The sequence below is a fragment of the Cervus elaphus genome, chromosome 11, assembly GCF_910594005.1.
Source record: "Cervus elaphus chromosome 11, mCerEla1.1, whole genome shotgun sequence".
NCBI lineage: Eukaryota > Metazoa > Chordata > Mammalia > Artiodactyla > Cervidae > Cervus > Cervus elaphus.
The window spans coordinates 33,409,292-33,426,995 of record NC_057825.1 but is presented as its reverse complement, the minus strand read 5'-3'; the positions used below and the strand labels follow the sequence as shown (position 1 = coordinate 33,426,995).

Here is a 17,704-nt window from a genome sequence, read left to right as displayed (position 1 = left end):
AGCCAAGCTCCTGCCCGAACACTCAGAGAACCTGGTACTCCAGGGCTGGGTGGCTCCTTCGATTGCCACCTAGAGCCACACCAACACCAGGCTGGAGCCACATTCTGTGCACAGAAGGTTTTGATTTCTCAGCCACTTCAGGCTTCAGAGATACTGGTCTTGCATCTGCCAGGTCTCTGATCTCTGGTCTTGGCGCCCCAATCCTTTCCGGATTCAAGGCAATGTTGCCTCCAAACAAGGCCCAGGTGCTGCTACGGAACACAGCGTCCCCTGGGCGGCCCCCTCAGGGCCCCTCACAAACTGCAGACTCCCTTTTCTATAACCTACAACCTCAGTCTCGCCAACAATCACTCCGCTCCACCCAGCCATCTTGCTCTCCTCCCCCACGGTCCCACTCTGCGGGCTCCCATCTCTACTCTTCTGACTCAAATTCTGACTTTGTCCTACATCCCTGCTCTTCTTCTCTTTCAAATTCCCCCACTTTCTTTCATCAGAATTGCCTCTCTCTCTCCCCTCCCTGTTCTTCCTCGCCTTCCCGCCGGCTATTCCCCTCTGCTACCCTCACGCACTCCTCCTCACTCTCTCAGCCACAGAACTCCTCTTTCCCCGGCTCACCTTGCCAGTCGCCTTTCCATCTCGAAGATCTACCTACCTCCACTCTCACGTCCCCGAGCCCCAGCCCACCTTCTCGTGGGGTCCACTCTAACGGCCAGGCATGGCACTCGCATCAGTACAGGAAAACCAGGTCCCCTGGGGAGGAGGGGGTATGCGTGGCAAGCGGGAAGGACCCTGCAGAGTTCAAGGACCCAGGAGCCCTGGCCCAGGCCCTGGTGCTCCGTCTGGGGCACCGCCGTATCGCCCACGACTTGCAGCTACTGCTTTTGCAGCGCCTGTGGCTAGGCCAAACCGACAAGGCCCCGGTCGTGGAGTACCCTGTATGCCTGGTGTGTCTCCGGCTCCGCACCCCCTCTTGCCCCATCCCCAGGTACAGGACTGGACCCAGACTGCTTGCTTTCCCCCAGCTGCTGCCCTGTACCCAGGGCAAGGAATCCGGACCGCTCCGCATGGGCATTGGCTTTGGCCTCCGCCTGCCTCAGGGCCAGGCCAAGGCCCTACATCTGCTGCCAAAAAGAAAGCCAGAGGAAGCAGGGCCTCAGGACAAGGCTGCTCAGGCCAGTGGGTGTCAGGCCCAGGCAGCTCAAGCCCCAGCAGCTCTGGCCCAGGCAGATCTAGGCCCAGGCACCCTCTCCCAGAACGGGAGCCTCAGGTCTGCAGGCCGCCAGTCACTAAACTCCACGCGCCATTCAGAGTCTCTAACTCAGGCACCAAAACAGGCTATGGTCCACTTGAAGCCCAGGCCTTCCTCTGCCCCAAAGAGACCTGCCTCTCCAGGGCCCATTCCCCAAAAGTCACCACTCTAGTTCCAGAGCCACGGAGGCCCCCTGGAGCACCTCCTCTGAACCCCACCAACCCTGCCCGGCCCCAGACCTCAGGGAGCCCCCGAGACACTCTGAAGGGCTGGCTGGCTGGAGGTCAGGTGTGTTCTCCAGTCCTGAACCCGGGGAGCCCCTTGTGGAGTCTGCTTTCTCCTGGCTGAAGAGGACCAAGGGCATCTGAGGCCCCACCCAGCCTTCTGTGTATCTAATTAAAAAAAAAAGAAAGCCTGACCCTGCAAAACTTGTGTTTGCCTCTTTCTGAGCAGATACTGTGGGTGGCTGTACCTTCAGGGTGACCAGAACCCAAAGGGGTGCAGGAGAGTCAAAGTTAACAGAATGGTCAAGGAGAGTGCACGCACTATATCTGAAGAGGTCAAGGGACCCACAAGACCTGAGCAACTGAGAGATGCAGAAGGCTCCGCCAGGCCCTTCATACATTTAACTCAATTTGGTAGGACAGTTAATGGCATCCCCAGAGATGAAGCCACTGGGTCCCTTCCTCTGGTTGCACCTCAGATTAACAAAGACGCATGCTGACGTCGCCAGGGAGCAGCAGGTGTTCCCTTCAAGGGAAGGGCAGGCCTAGGGTTCACTGCAGAGAAACAGGGAATCCCCACATTGGATGGAGATCAAAAACTCAAGGGCCCTCTCAGGAGGATGGGGTGCTAAGCAGAGACCTTCAACTGCCTGGGGGCCAAGTTGCCTATCTGCCCACGAACCCTGGAGCGGGTGTGGAACGTTGAGAATGGCCAGCTCCCACCTCTGCAAACTTCCTCTGCTACTGTAAATAGTTGCTTCCTCATACTAGGAAGCGGTGGCATCGGGATTTGAAGCCAAGTTTCCTTTCAAGTTCACGCTGCCTCCGTTTAAGAGGCAAAAGAGCCAGGAGTGTGACCTTGGATAAATCACTTTGTCTCGGGGCAGGGCGGTAAACATAAGGGCTACGCTTGACGAGTCTGCATGTCACTCTTGAAGTGTGGACAGCCCTGATCCGAGGATTTATTAAAGGTTTATTAACCTCCCTTAATCTTTTAGCCTGCCCCCGCCCTGAGCCAGACATTTCCGTGAAGCGGCCGCCCGCCTCCACCGCCCCGCAAAAAGATGGCGTAGTTTGCAGTCATCTGAAAGCGAAGAACGGAATTCACGCACCCGGGTTCCGCCAGCCCGAGGCCGGCTAGTGCTGACGCGTATCGGCGGCTCTGCGCCTGCGCGAGGAGAGCGGGCTAGGTGCGCCTGCGCGCTGCGGGTCTGCGAGACCGGGTTAGACTGCCCCGGGCAGTGTTAGGGATACTTACAGTGTGATTAGAGTTTCGGCAGCTCCGCGGGTGTGAGAAAGGTCTGCAGTCCTCCCGGCAGCAACCCGACCAAGGTCCACAGCGGCCGGGACAGCAGTCGAAGGCCGGGCGCGGCATGTCCCGGGGACCTCGGCGCCGACAGTGAAGCGCGCGGCGAGCGGGATGGGTCGGCGCCGGACGCCAGAGCTGTACCGGGCCCCGTTCCCGTTGTACGCGCTTCGGGTCGACCCCAGCGCGGGGCTGCTCATCGCTGCGGGCGGAGGAGGTGCCGCCAAGACCGGCATAAAGAATGGGGTGGTGAGTATACAGGCCCGCTGGGGCCGGGTCGCACAGCGGGCTGAGGGCGATTCCCGGAGGTCTGGGAGCGGGCCGTACCCCCGCTTCGGACCCTGCCCCTCCCGGGTGGGAACCGCGGCGTGCCGGGCGTCCCGGCACGAATTTGTCTTAAACCATTCACTGGTGAATTGAGAGGCTCCTAAGGTAAAATGAAAACTGCACACAGCGCTGCCTAGGCAGGAACGCTTCAATTTGATCTCAGGAATCAACTCCAGGGGTCGTAACCTGGCTTTCTTGGGGAGACTACATAAGACTTGTCTGTCTGCCCACTGGTAGCGGCGAGAGTGAAATGTAAGCTAGGATTCTTCACTGTTTTGAGAGTTATCATGTTGTTCTGCAAACTAGACGTGATAATCCCAGCCTTGCTTGCTGTACGCAAGAAAGTGGGAAAAAGGTGAAAGTGATAGTCTCTCAGTCGTGTCCGACTCTGCTACCCCATGGACTGTAGACCGACAGGCTTCTCTTTGCATGGAATTCTTCAGGCAAGAATACTGGAGTGGGTAGCCATTCTCTTCTCCAGGGGAGCTTCCCAACCCAGGGATTGAACCTGGGTCTCCTGCATTGCAGTAGATTCTTTACCGTCTGAGCCACCAGCGAAGACCAGTACACATGCTGCTGCTAAGTCGCTTCAGTCGTGTCCGACTCTGTGCGACCCCATAGACGGCAGCCCACCAGGCTCGCCCGTCCCTAGGATTCTCCAGGCAAGAACACTGGAGTGGGTTGCCATTTCCTTCTCCAATGCATGAAAGTGAAAAGTGAAAGTGAAGTCGCTCTGTCGCGTCTGACTCTTAGCGACCCCATGGACTGCAGCCTACCAGACTCCTCCATCCATGGGATTTTCCAGGCAAGAGTACTGGAGTGGGTGCCATTGCCTTCTCCACCAGTACACATGAGTGAGGCTCAAAAAAGAAAACAGTTTGGAAAAAGTCTTTAAACTAGAAAATGCGGGTAGCAGAGGGGTGGGGCTTCAGACTACAGGATGTAAGTTTGCCCTTGAGGTGCTCTCTGAACCTTGCTTGTCCTGGTTCCCTCTCCCACAGCACTTTCTGCAACTGGAGCAGATTAATGGACGCCTTAGCGCCTCTTTACTACACTCTCATGACACAGAGACACGGGCCACCATGAACCTGGCACTGGCTGGTAACATCCTTGCTGCAGGGCAGGATGCCCACTGTCAGCTCCTGCGCTTCCAGATCCATCAGCAGAAGGGCAAAAACAAGGCAGAGAAGGCAGGTGAGAGCCTCCCTGCTAGCTTTGGGCAAAGGGTTAAATGAGTGAACTCTTGCTCATCTTGGTCTCTGAAGAAGTGGGACTGGAGGTGGGATTATGGTAGCAAGAGAGAAGCTGATGTTGGCCACTGGAAAGGGCCAGTAGGACTTACTCTAGAAGCCTGGAACCTGGTAGGCTGTTTGTATTGCAGGTTCCAAGGAGCAGGGGCCTCGACAAAGGAAAGGGGCAGCCCCAGCAGAGAAGAAGTCTGGCGCTGAAACCCACCAGGAGGGGGTGGAATTCAGCGTAGAGAATTTGCAGGAAGTGCAGACAGACTTCAGCCGTGATCCACTGCAGAAAGTTGTGTGCTTCAACCATGATAATACCTTGCTTGCCACCGGAGGGACAGATGGCTGCGTTCGTGTCTGGAAGGTGTGGTTTGGGGAGGTGGAGGATGAGTGTCAGTAACAGCAAGGCCAGAATTGTGAGAAACTGAACCTGGGTCCTGGGAAACTTGTGAGTAAAGCCTGCACCGAGTGACCATTAGTAGAGAAGAGGAGTGGGTATCATTTGCACTCTTGCCGGGTACCTAGGCTGACTGTGGTGGTGGTTTGGCTGCAGGTACCCACCTTAGAGAAGGTTCTGGAGTTCAAAGCCCATGAAGGGGAGATTGAAGACCTAGCTCTGGGGCCTGATGGCAAGGTGAGGAGGTGAGAGGGTGGAGAAAGTAGGTGATTATGCTGCTTGTCCAGTAAGTGGATCCCCCTAACTGTCCATCCTTGGAATCTTGATCCCTGAATAGTTGGTAACTGTGGGCTGGGACCTTAAGGCCTCCGTGTGGCAGAAGGATCAGCTGGTGACACAGCTGCACTGGCAAGAGAACGGACCCACATTTTCTAACACGCCTTATCGCTACCAGGCCTGCAGGTGTGAAGACCCCAGAGGGTGGCTTAAAGAGGCGCAGCCTAGATGTGGTGGGGGAGTGGGAAAAGGCCGGGGGGAAGCTGGTGGGGAGGGGATCGGAGCCTTGTCGGGTGTTACCCCAGACCTGACCAGGGTGCAGGAGGGCACAGACCTCTGAGGAGGGCTGGGCAGGCCCCGGGAGCTGAACAGCCTCTCACCTGGCCCCCAGGTTTGGGCAGGTTCCAGACCAGCCTGCCGGTCTGCGACTCTTCACAGTGCAGATTCCCCACAAGCGTCTGCGCCAGCCCCCTCCCTGCTACCTCACAGCCTGGGATGGCTCCACGTTCCTGCCCCTTCGGACCAGGCCCTGTGGCCATGAAGTCATCTCCTGCCTTAGTGTCAGGTGTGAGACAGCGGTGGCTTGGCTGGGTGTGAGGGTGCCCGGGGCAGCTTGGGGAGACGTGCTGCCCATGTCCCTGGGGGCTCTTGCTGCTGCACAGGACTCCAGGACAGTGAGTGTTTTTTTGTTTGTTGCAGTGAATCGGGCACTTTTCTGGGCCTGGGCACAGTCACTGGCTCTGTTGCCATCTACATAGCTTTCTCGCTCCAGGTAATGGATGGACCTGGGCACAGCCATGAGGGCTCTCTGGGGTAGAGATTCTAGGCCTCCTTCTTCACTGAGTGTGCACAGAGGTGTCGGGCCCAGCCTGTAGAGGGAAAGTCTTGGGGTAGAGGGTGTGTTTTCCAGAAGGAATCTTCCCAACTGGGCTTTCCCTCACTAGCTTTCCTCTTGTCCCCAGCGTCTATACTATGTGAAGGAGGCCCATGGCATTGTGGTGACAGATGTGGCCTTTCTGCCTGAGAAAGGTCGTGGTCCAGAGCTCCTTGGGTCCCACGAAACTGCCCTGTTCTCTGTGGCTGTGGACAGTCGTTGCCAGCTGCACCTACTGCCCTCACGACGTGAGTCCTTGAGGTGGGGTAGGGGTACCACTCCCCCTTTAGCTGGAGCAGAAACTTGCCCTCTGGAGAATAGGATGCTTATCTATAGTCATCTGTCCCCTCCTTGAATGGTTCTGTTCTCTGGGCTGCAACACCACCCCTTTGCCTTCTGAATTCTTCCCTTCTCCCTCCTGCAGGAAGTGCTCCTGTGTGGCTGCTGCTGCTGCTGTGTGTTGGGCTTATTGTTATGACCATCCTGCTGCTCCAGAGTGCCTTTCCAGGTTTTCTTTAGCCTCCCTGCTCCCAGGGAACCAGGGGCCTGGACACTGCCACCTTCTAGACCAGAACGGAGGCCTGGACCCCACTGCTCACTCCACCTGGGTCCACAGCTGAGGTTGCCATGGGTGAGACTGATGGGCAGTGCCTGCCCTTCCCAGTTAAAGCCTGGTTCTGGCCCTGTGCAACCCTGAGTCCTGGGAACCTTGCGTTCATCATCTGTGGATCTGCCCAGGACAGTGGTGTCTGAGGGCCAGGCTATACCACTTGCCTCCTTCCCTCTGTCTACCAGGGGCTCCAGAGTTGAGCTTGAACTTTTTCTCCAGAAATATGTGAAGATGCCCAAGAACTTGGAGGCTCTGCTGTGCTGTCCTTCCTGCAGAAACAATCATTTTCTCCTCGTACCCCACAGCCTTGTGTCCAGTTGCTCTTCACATGAGCCCCTGGAATTTGCTGGGGGCCTGCACTGGCCTGGGACTTGCTATTAGGGAAGGAAGGAGCAGAATGAAGATCCAGGCAGTAATCTTTGGGTTCCACTGGGTAGCTCCAAGCCCACCAGGCCATATGCAGTAAGTTCCTGGAGAGTCTGCCCTAACCTTGAGGAAAGGGAAAAGGAACTTCAGCCCATTTGGCAGGAAAAGTTGATATTTAATAAACAAGGGAAGACTGAACTAAGACTCTTGTCAGCTCTTGCCTGCCTCTGAAGGGGTGGGTGACCTGGGGCCTGGCAACTCTGCTGGGTGCTGGAAGATGGCTTTGGCGTACTGATGCAGGAGGCGGCTCATATAGCAGTGCTGCCAGGGAAGCAGTCCTTCCAGGAAGCCGATGTGGCCGCCCCGGGCTGTGACTAGCAGTGCAACGTGGAGAGAGTGTTGGGCAGCCTGTAGGGGAAGGGCTGGGGCGAGGGGAGTTGGAGAGGAGGTTAGGAGCCCTGGCCTCTGCTGGGAGTCCAGGCGCTCTCCACTTGCACCTCACACACGGCCCATTTCCCATGGGGCCTAAAGCATCTGGATCCCCGGTGCTCACCATCGACGGGGGAGAAAGGGTCGTCAGCTGCGTTGAGACAGAGCACAGGGATCTGGATGGCATTGACCTTGGTTCTTGGACTGGCTGCTCGGTAGTAGGCAGCACAGTCTTGATAGCCAAAGACCACAGCTGTGTAGCGCTCATCAAATTGGCGGATGGTGCGGGCCTGCAGGTGGTGGAAGGCGGGATAGGCTAGGATGAGGACAAGGGAATAAGATGTGGGAAGAACAATACGGGGCAGAGGGGATAGCTGGAAGACTACACCTGTAGGACGAAGTCAACATTCACCACGTTTTCCATCACCTTTCTGTTTCTGCAAAAGAATAGAGGTTTGGCTCTGCACCTGGACCCAACCTGGAGCCACCCTCGGTCTTATCTCGAGGGAGAAAAGTACACATGCAGAGCTGACCCGAGCACTGGGAGGACCTGGCATGTGTGCCATCCTACCCTGTTCTCTGCCCTTTGCTGCTCGTCAGGACCCTACCGGCTTATGACTTGACAGAGCCCAGCAGTGAGGCGGTGATTGAAGAGCAGTGAGTTCATGGGGGTCTCCAGGGAGCGGGTGGTCTCAAAGGAATCCCAGCACGCAGACAGAGTCAGTGCTGCCACCAGGCCTGCTGCCCGTCCCGTTCGAGCCAGGTGATTCAGCACTAATATCCTGCAGGGTTGGACCGGGCCGTGAAAGAAGGGTTTGCATTGGGGACTCAGGACTGGAGAGGGGGAGAGGATGTGGAGGAGGGAAGGGGAGAAGGAAGACTGGGCCTTTGGGTTAAGTGAGGCAGTCTTTACCCTCCAAGAGAGATGCCCACAGCCAGCAGTGGGGCTTGGGGGTAGCGACTCTTTATGTGGTTGATGACAGTCGCCAGATCTTCAGTGTTGCTGGCACAGAAGGCCCTATGGGTCTGAGGCAAACCAGATCATTGGGTAGAGAGGGGGGCCTTGGCCAGAAGGCAGGAAAATGAAAGGACTCAAGAAATGGAAGATAGGTAGGTAGAGGTGCAGGACCCAGGATATCCAAAAGGAGTGGAGTGAAGGACCACTAGAGGAAGGAGGGTACTCACCAGCAGTTCTTCCCCACGGCAGCCCCGGTTATTAAATACAACAGCCCTGTGGCACACACAGGTACATGTTAGCCAGACCCTCCCTACAGGCTCTTCTCCCCTCTTGGTAGCTTTCAGAAAGACCTCAGTCATAAGGTGCCCTTCATATGGCACCTTCTCCCCAGAGCTAGCAGGGTCTGAATTGACACCACCCCCATCCCACCCCACCACAGACACACAATTACAAGTTATCAGACATCACCCAATTCCTCTGGGCTGTTCCCATCCTTACCTGTAGCCATCCTTCAAAGCTTGATCAACTAGGTGCAAGATATATGTCTCCTGACTACTGCCTGTGATGCCAGGAAGCAGTAATACAGTGGGCTGGGTGCTAGGGTCAGGGTACTGACTGTTAGACTGGCTGGCCCAGTCTAGGAGGAGCTGGCCTCCATCTGGGGTTTCGAGAACTTCACTGTGGTTTTGGAGAAAAGGGCACACAAAGATACTATTAGGATTAAGAACTCCATGTACTTCAAAAGATTTTACACCTTCCTCTCCCTCCCCAAGCAACTCCCACAATTGCTCATCATTTGAGGGCTCGCATTGTGCAAAACCTGAAGGTCATAACAAGGTATAATGGGGACATAAAAGATTGAATATTAAATTACCTCAAGGTTGTACATAAGCCCTTCCATATAGCTACCCTGGTTACCCTCAGCACACTGAGGTAGATGGAGTGAAGGTTACCTCCATTTTAAAAGAGGTAGATGAGGAACTTCGTTGGTGGTCCAGTGGTTAAGAATCCACCTTCCAGTGCAGAGGACATGGATTCGATCCCTGGTCAGGGAACTAAGATCCCACATATCATGAAGCAACTAAGCCTTCATATCACAACTACTGAAGCCCACATACTCAGCCTGCAAGCCACAACCTGAGCTTGCCTGGCACAACTGCAGAGTTCGTGTGCCGCACCAAAAGATCCCAGGTGCCGCAATTAAGACCTGAGGCAGCCAAATAATTTTATTCCCTATAAAGATTTCCTTATACTTGCAGCTTCCTGTTCACCCCCATCTGTTCCTCTTACCTCGAGTAAGGGACTACTGGCCGGGACTGCAGTAAGACTCTGAAGATGGTTTGTAGCCGCCCCTCAAAACACCAGAGCGTAGGATAGAAAGTCTCCAGAGTGACTGGACAGTGTTGCTCCAGGAAGGCCAGAAATCGGGACCCAGTCACCAGCTGTGGCCTCTGTAACCATACAACACCACCGGCCTCACTCTCCTGATATTTGCACCAAGCCAGTGAGGTGCCCAACACCAGAGAGACCTCTTCCCAGAGGCCAGCCTGGAGGGCACTGCCTCATCTGGGGGTGAGAAATCTAGCATACCTCAATCTGGAGTCCCACTAGAGCCCCGGGAAATCCAGACCTAGAGTGTCACCTCTCCAGAACTGACCCTGAACCAACTTCCACACTCAGCCTATCCATGCCCCAAACCCATTTTGGAGATAGCAGGTCATATAAGTTGCCCAGCTGATCTCCTGCAGGAAATGTTGGGGTCCTGAGCAGAGACTGAAGAAATGCAGTACCATTCAACCTGTGATTTCTGCCTTGCAGTTGAATTATCCACACTCTCATCTCAAAACCATCTCTGGCCACACTGGCTCCTCCTAATTTTAGCACCCCATTGTCATATGTTCCCATCCCTTACTGTGCGTGCTTGCAGCTGAAGGGCTTCTTTTTCCCACAAGACCTCGTTTTCTTACTTAGCAGCCCCTGCTGTTGACTACTCTAATGGAGGAATAGTCCCAGTGTAAAGAGATTTTCTCTTCCTTCCTGCCAGCCAAGGGGAAGGTAACAGGGAAAGGATGAGGGGGCAGATGAGGTCAGTGGGCGCTTAGCCCTAACTTTCAACCCCTCTGTGCTTGGTTCTTCTGGATATACATCAAGTAAATGAGAGGGCCTTGTCACATAGAAGGCTTGTAAACAGGGAGTATGCTGTACAAAGACAAAAGGTCTCAGAATCAAAAAACAGAAATGGCATTTCTGTTGCAGGCCTGAGGGGACTTGAGGACCAGTCTCCTATCTCTTCCTATAGTCAAAAGGGGCTAAGGAAGTGATGAACTCAAGAGGCCAGGTTGGTAATATGACTGTTGTGACTCATACCTTGGTTCTTAAGCCCTGGAATAATAACATCTGTGATTCACTATATGCTATTTGCTAGCACTAGGCTAAACCCAACCTTACTATAAATGAAGAAACTATGACAAAGGTTAAGTTGTTTGCCCAGAGTCACACAGCAAGCAAAAGGCAAAGTGGAATTAATAATATTAGGCAAAACATTCTCTGGCATAAATCATACCAATATTTTCTCAGGTCAGTCACCCAAGGCAATAGAAATAAAAATAATCAAATAGGACTTGATCAAGCTTACATCCTTTTGCACAGCAAAGGAAACCATAAACAAAGTGAAAAATCAACCTATAGAATGAGAAAAAATATTTGGCAAAGAATGCAACCAACAAGAGCTTAATTTCCAAGATATAAAAACAGTTCATACAACTCAGCAACAACAAAAATAGACAACCCAATCAAAAAATGGGCAGAAGACCTAAATAGACATGTCTCCAAAGAAGAAATGCAAATGGCTAATAAGCACATGAAAAGATGCTAAGCATGTCTAATAGAGAAATGCAAATCAAAACTACGGTGAGGTATAGTGAACTACTACCAATCAAAATGACCATCATTAAATGCTGTATAAATAATAAATGCTGACAAGGATGTGGAAAAAAGGGAACCCTCCTACACTGTTGGTGGGAATGTAAGTTGGTACAGCCACTGTGGAAAACAGTATGGAGGTTCCACAGAAAACTAAATCTAGGATTACCATATGACCCAGCAATTCCACTCCTGGGCATACAGCCACACAAAATTCTAATTCAAAAAGATACATTCTATGTTCATATGTTCATAGCAGCACTATTCATAATAGACAAGATATAGAAACAAACTAAATGTCCATTGACAGATGGATAAAAAAGATATGGTACCTATATACAACGGAATACTACTAAGCCATAAAAACCCATGAAATAATGCCATTTGCAGCAACAAGGATGCAACTACAGATTATCATACTGAGTGAAGTACGTCAGAAAGAGACAAATACCATGTGATATCACTTATATGTGAAATCTAAAATATGACACAAACAAACCTATCTTCAAAACAGAAACAGACTCATGGACATAAAGAACAGATTTGTGGTCACCAAGGGGGAGGGACCTGAGTGGGAGGTTGGGTTAGCAAATATAAGCTTTTATATATAGAATGGATACACAAGATCCTACTGGATAGCACAGAGAACTATATTCAATGTCCTATGATAAACCATAATGGAAAAGAATATTTTAAAAAAGAATGTATATATATATATATATATATATATATACTGTGTAACTGAATCACTTTTCTGTACAGCAGAAACTAAGACAACAAAGTAAGTCAACTATACTTCAATTTAAAAATGTAAAAAATATATATTATCTCTAATACTAGTAAGATTTGTTGAGTGCTCCTTACGTGCCAGATACTGTGCTAAGCACAGTACATGATTATATCCTGTAACCTTCACAACAGCTGTTTGAGATATCTTTGAAAATCCACATGTCACAATACCCTATAAACCTTATGTATGATCCTCCCATGGAAATGTGTATGAATATGTGTCAAAGGGCACAAAATATGCCAAAGCTAGTTAGTGGTAGAGTTGGGAATTGAAACCCAAGTCTGTCTGACTCAAGAGCTTGTGTTCTTACTTATTTTACTATATTATTTCATAGTTGCCAAGATTTTGAGTTATCAATCTATTAAATATTTGGTCAATCACCTCAGAGGTGTAGAACAAAGTGCTAATAAAATCACACGTTTGATGTATGTGAGTTTCATTTTAACTCTAGTAAAGTGTTTCCTGACTTATCCCTGAGAATTAATGAATAAAATGCCATTAATCACTGTTGGTGAATCAATACCAATCCATTGCCAGGCTGGATAATCCGAACAGCATGTCCTCAGGGCCTCCAGAATGACACTTGCCCTGGATTTTAACCAGGATTTGGAACTCACAGAAGGGCTTGTAGTACATAGTGGCAGAGGTCTCTGATTTCTCTGTGGCTGGTTGCAAGCAAACTAAAGTGTTTAGTTAAGGACAACTCTTCTGAAATAACTGACTTTTCAAATCAGACATGTAAGGTAAGGTTTATAGGGTATTGTAAAGTTTGAATTTTTAAAATTGCTTTTATTAAGGCAGAAGTATTTTATAAACAATACATAGGATTAAAGCTCTGTAAATATAGGAACATTTAGGTAACATTAAATTTCCCTATAGATCTTTTTAAATGGCTTCAATCAATAGGTTTCTTGTTAGACTCAGCTACTTTGAGTTTAATGAAAATTAAAAGATTTTGATTGGGGAGATATGCAAATTTCAGTGAGAATAAACTCTCCAAGTTCATTAAAATCACCCTCTTCAGATTTTTCCATGGCACTATACAAGGAGAGCATAGAACTTAAAACAGGGCTCAATGAGCAAGGACAGTTAGGGTATTGCTGAGATAGGCAAGAACCTCTGCCAGTCCTTAAGAGAAGCAAGGTCCTACTACTGAGGGGGTGATGTTGAGAGTTACCACCCCATAGACTGGTTTCTTCATTCAGTGCAACTAACGAGGAAGTCAGCTAGACTGCCTAAAAAGAAAACCACAGTGTGTGTATCTCTGTCACCTCAGGATACCTTCCACCCCGCCTTTCCGCAAGCGTTGGTCCACATAATAAGCAACAGCATCCTTCCGACGCCTGAGAGGCCCAGCGGACGTAGGGAGTACGCGGAGAATGCAGAGAATCTAGGCAGACAAAGAATCAACTCTCTTCGGTGTTAATAGCAAAGCTGAGCCTGGCTGGAGCGCAGGGCAGGAGTAGTGGTGGGGTTGTGGCGTCAAAATTTCACCTGGACCTGGACAGCCAACCAAGCCAGCTCCCACAAAGGGCTCGAGCCCCGACTGGAAGTGGCCCCTGAACTCCAGTAACCTAAACCCGCCGGCGAGAGCTCTGGACCCGCACCCACCTGGGGCACCCATGTCCAGTAGTAGCCCAAGTAGAGGGCAGCGCCAAGTCCCAAAAGCAGAGAGAAGGACTCTGTCCAGGTGTCATCCTGGGGGCTTTGAGAGGAGCTCAGCATCCTGTGTTGCTGTTTCGATTCCCAAGTTCTTGACTGGATCCGGAGCTTGAACTTCGATTAATGGGCCCGCAGGTGCGCGCTGGGCCCCGCCCGTTACACGCCATTGGACGGCCTGTGCAAGTTCGGCCTCCACTGCCTGGCGGTTCGGGGATGTGGGCCCCGCCCACAGGCGGCGGGCGTGGCGAGGGGCGGTGGTAGGACGTCGAGTAGGTGGGCGGGCTGCGCCGGCCACTCTGCGTAGAACTGACCCGACTGACCTGCGAGTGGCTTTACTGCTTGCGGCCCTGGTCTCGCGCCTGTGTGCCTCTTCCTTCCGCTTCACGGTCACCGGCCGTGCAGCCTCTTGTGAGGACTAGCGACCTCGCCTGCAGTCGCCATCTTAGTGAGAGGCAGCTCCAGTTCCTTTTTCCTCAAACCCTGTCCTGGCGGCGCGGCGAGGCTAGCAGCCTGGCTAGAGTCCCCCAGTCATTCATCAGTCACACACAAAGGGCGCAGCCACTCGTGTGGTAACTCCTTCCAGTCCCAGTGTGCAGCCGTTCACAGTGATCCTCGCACTAGGACACATTCACACTGGGACACACACGGTGTCACTTAATCAGGGTTCAGCTACTGAATGAGTGGTGTTTCACACAGTGTCACATTCACATCCGTTAAAGCCACGCGTAGTGTCACTCTATGCTGGCCACATGTAAAGTAGATATTTACTCATCACTCTACCAGCTTGGGATGCTGCTCCTGTCTTCACTGGGATATGGAAACAAGTCAGTAATATACTAGAGCAATGACTCTCAATCCTGACTGAAGATTGGAATTGTGTGTGAGTTTCTAACAGGAGAAGTGCCCAGGCCCCACCTCCTGATATGGTTGGTCTGGAGAGGAGCCTAGGTATTAATATCACTTACAGGTTTTCTGGAAGACTCTAATGTGTAGTCAGGGTTGAACCCCTGCAATAAGGGTATGCTGCTAGATAAGGGAAGTACTAGCTGCTGTGGGAGCCCTGGGGAAGGTGCCCAGACTTCATGGATCTGAGAAAGCATACCCAGATGTTAAATAACAATACATTTAAGGTGAATTTTTTTTTTAAAAAAAGAAAAGGAGTTTCCAAGGCAAGGTGGAGGAGGGGACAGAGTAGTTGTTCCAAAAGAAGGAACAGCACAAACAAAAGCCTGGATGTGAGGCTTCTGAAAGGAACCAAAAGAAACTGGATGTTGCTGGAACATATGAGATGGTCAGGAATCTGGTGTGGGCCGCTGCATAAAGGATGCTAGAGCTTATCCTAAGGGTGGAGGAAAGCCATCCAAGAGTTTTAGTGGGTGACATGATTGGGCTTCCCAGTGGTACTAGTGGTAAAGAACCTGCCTGCCAACGCAGGAGACATAAGAGATGCGGGTTCGATCCCTGGGTGGGGAAGATCCCCCGGAGAAGGAAACGGTAACCCACTCCAGTATTCTAACCTGGAGAATTCCATGGACAGAGGAACCTGGCAGGCTACAGTCTAGGGTCACGAAGAGTTAGACACAACTGAAGTGACTTAGCATGCATGGGTGACATGATCAGAGTTATGTTTTAGAAGAAACATTCAGGCTACTTGGAGAATGGACTGGAGGAGGATGAGAATGGAAGGAGATCAGTTAGAGGCTGTTAACAGAACTTTGGCATAGAGCGTGGCTGCCTGGCCTGGAGGAAGCTCAGGAGAGGAGTGAAGATTATTAAGATAGGAGACAGAATTGATAGGACTTGGTAGTAGGTTAGAGGTGGAGAAGAAGGAGGAATCATGAATGATCCCCAGTTTTCTGACTATGTAGATTCAGGGATGCGTATGGGACTTGACCCTGGGATGGGGGGAGGGGAAGTTTTGAGGAGGAAGATGGTGTATTCTGACTCAGACACATAGAGGCTGGGGTGTTGATAGGTGTTCTAATTGTGTTTTCTTAGATTCTGAATTTGTCTATTTGGCATCAGTTAATCACAAGGCCAAACTAACAGCCAGAGTTGTTCACCTCCCTCCTGCAATCCAAAGGCTATCCTCTGGGATTTCCCTGGTGACCCAGTGGTTAAGATTCCCAAGTTTCCATTGGGGGCGAGAGGGGGCAAGAGGTTGATCCCTGGTTGGGGAACTAAGGTCCCACATGCAACATGGTGCAACCAAAAGATTAAAAAAAAAAAAAAAAATTCCTAGAGGCCATACTCTGAACCACTTCCTTTATCCAACTCTCACACACCAAACCAATATTTTCTGTTTCCTAAATCAACCCAGGACCAGGGACTCATCAACTAGGGACAGCCTCTGTGCCCCCAAAGCCCTCTGAAGTTTTTCAAGCTAGTCAACCCTAAACTGTTCACCCTGCCCTGTCTTGCTTTTCTAGCTTAATAAAGGCTGTAGGCTGTCCTTCCCCTTGCTCCTTTCTGGCTCTGACCAACTCTGGTGCTTCCCTGTGTGGTCTTGTTCGGTAAGCTGTGCCTCTTCTTCCTAAGGGAACTGTAACATTAAACTTCTCTTTCACTGGCATTGACTTCTCTGTGCTGTCATTCAGTCACCTTTAAAACTTAAAACCTGGCACAAGTCAGTAGGCTGTTCAGCTCCAGAAGTGTTCTGGGGCTAAGAGATTGTATTTGAGATATGGTAGTTATCAGCATTCAGATGATATATTAACTTGTAGGATGGCCATAACAAAGTGCTGCAAGCTGGTATCTTGAAGAACAGAAATTTATTGTCTCACAGTTCTGGAAACTGGAAAACCAAGATCAAAGTGCTAGAAGGATTGGTTCCTTCTGAGAGCAAGGAGGAAGACTCTGTTCCACACCTCTCTTCTAGCTTCTGGGGGTTCCCTGGAAATCTCCAGCATTCCTTGGCATGTAGAAGCTTCACTCTAATTTCTGCCCGAATCTTCACATGCTGTTCTTCCTGTGTGTGTTTGTGTGTGTGTGTGTGTGAGAGAGAGAGTGTGTGTGTGTGCACATGCCTGTGTATGTGTGTCCAAATTTCCATTTTTTATTGGAAAAAAAATATTGGATTAGGGGCCCAACCTACTCCAGTATGACCCCATATTCATTAGGTATATCTGCAACCACCCTATTTCTAAATACAGTCACATTCTGAAGTACTAGGGTTTAGAACTCTAACATACGAATTTTTGAGGTACAGAATTCAACCCAGAAGAGATAGTAATGAAAGCTATGTGAGTGGAAGAACACATGAGCAGATGGGGAGTGAGGAGAGAGCCCAGAGGAACTCCATGACACAAGAAGAAACTAAAAAGAAAAGACTGGAGAGAGAGGAATGGTGTCGCCAAAATCAACGATACCATGACCAAAGGAGGTAGTGTCCAGCAGTGTCCACCACAGGAAGGAGGACCAGATGGCTTTGATGAGAGTGAGTTTGTTGTTGCAATGGACTCTGATGAGAAGGAGCTGATTGGGAGAGGGAGAAGTTGAAGATTCTAGGGAGATAAGAAGTCATTCACTAAAAAGGTCTTGACTCAGTGAGGGAGGAAGTAGTCTGAAGCCTCCGTGGAGGAACTGGCCACTGTGAGAAAACTGGGGATACTCCATTTGACTGGAAAACTACAATGACACACTGTATCACTGTACTGGCAAACCATGGCCCTTAAGATGGTACTTTCCCAGGTCTCCTCACCCCGACCATGGCTCAGATGGAGTGACCTCTCAGGGATGGGCAGTCACAGTCACACAATGATACCTTCACTGGAAGCCGACAGTTGCAAGTGTCACTTGAGCATCACAAACAGGAAGAGTTCACACAGATACCCTAACAGACACACCACTAACATCCTGTACTGACACACACCCAGTCAGCCAGTCATGCACTGGCCAAACTCTCTCAAGTACTGTCATACTGGACACGCGGCCACACACAACACCCCCTCCCTACGGTGTCACACACATCTGGGTCCCAGCAGGGAGTGGCCCCCCAGTTAAATGTGCTTCTTATACACATCAGCTTCATCATCTGTCTCTCTGCCTCTCTAGTTGTATCTGTCACGCGCGCTCAC

General features: G+C 50.9%; 3 protein-coding genes across 5 annotated transcripts; 2 read left to right on the top strand and 1 right to left on the bottom strand.

Annotated features, from left to right (window-relative positions):
• Positions 1–221: 221 nt before the first annotated feature.
• PRR30 (proline rich 30) lies at positions 222–1,559 on the top strand. Its single transcript, XM_043917410.1, has one exon. It carries the CDS (start codon positions 222–224, stop codon positions 1,419–1,421), a length of 1,200 nt encoding a protein of 399 aa, XP_043773345.1. The 3' UTR covers positions 1,422–1,559.
• Positions 1,560–2,607: 1,048 nt separating this feature from the next.
• Positions 2,608–7,065, top strand: PREB (prolactin regulatory element binding). Of its 3 annotated transcripts, XM_043917406.1 has the most exons (9): positions 2,608–3,028; positions 4,108–4,300; positions 4,488–4,708; positions 4,898–4,978; positions 5,079–5,203; positions 5,409–5,582; positions 5,717–5,789; positions 5,980–6,139; positions 6,316–7,065. In XM_043917406.1, the coding sequence occupies exons 1-9, from the start codon at positions 2,894–2,896 to the stop codon at positions 6,408–6,410; spliced, it is 1,257 nt and encodes a 418-aa protein (XP_043773341.1). In that variant the 5' UTR covers positions 2,608–2,893; the 3' UTR covers positions 6,411–7,065. The 3 variants fall into 3 exon arrangements, with proteins under 3 accessions (XP_043773341.1, XP_043773342.1, XP_043773343.1); XM_043917407.1 differs by lacking the exon at positions 4,898–4,978; XM_043917408.1 differs by lacking the exon at positions 5,980–6,139 and having other exon boundaries at positions 6,316–6,369.
• On the bottom strand, positions 7,026–13,748 carry ABHD1 (abhydrolase domain containing 1). The gene is made up of 9 exons (XM_043917409.1): positions 13,578–13,748; positions 9,545–9,705; positions 8,753–8,932; positions 8,482–8,527; positions 8,210–8,322; positions 7,905–8,078; positions 7,685–7,733; positions 7,421–7,586; positions 7,026–7,289 (listed from the first exon to the last, which is right to left on the bottom strand). The coding sequence occupies exons 1-9, from the start codon at positions 13,689–13,691 to the stop codon at positions 7,078–7,080; spliced, it is 1,215 nt and encodes a 404-aa protein (XP_043773344.1). The 5' UTR covers positions 13,692–13,748; the 3' UTR covers positions 7,026–7,077.
• Positions 13,749–17,704: the final 3,956 nt, after the last annotated feature.

Bases quoted from the DNA above. Each gene is read 5' to 3' on its own strand.
- PRR30 (XM_043917410.1), top strand. From the start codon at position 222: ATGTTGCCTCCAAACAAGGCCCAGGTGCTGCTACGGAACACAGCGTCC.
- PREB (XM_043917406.1), top strand. From the start codon at position 2,894: ATGGGTCGGCGCCGGACGCCAGAGCTGTACCGGGCCCCGTTCCCGTTG. The intron at 4,709-4,897 runs GTGTGGTTTGGG...GTTTGGCTGCAG, and splicing joins GCTGCGTTCGTGTCTGGAAG to GTACCCACCTTAGAGAAGGT. The intron at 4,979-5,078 runs GTGAGGAGGTGA...ATCCCTGAATAG, and splicing joins CTCTGGGGCCTGATGGCAAG to TTGGTAACTGTGGGCTGGGA.
- ABHD1 (XM_043917409.1), bottom strand. From the start codon at position 13,691: ATGCTGAGCTCCTCTCAAAGCCCCCAGGATGACACCTGGACAGAGTCC. The intron at 8,323-8,481 runs GTGAGTACCCTC...GGTTTGCCTCAG, and splicing joins GCCGTGGGGAAGAACTGCTG to ACCCATAGGGCCTTCTGTGC. The intron at 8,079-8,209 runs GTAAAGACTGCC...CCAACCCTGCAG, and splicing joins GTGGGCATCTCTCTTGGAGG to GATATTAGTGCTGAATCACC.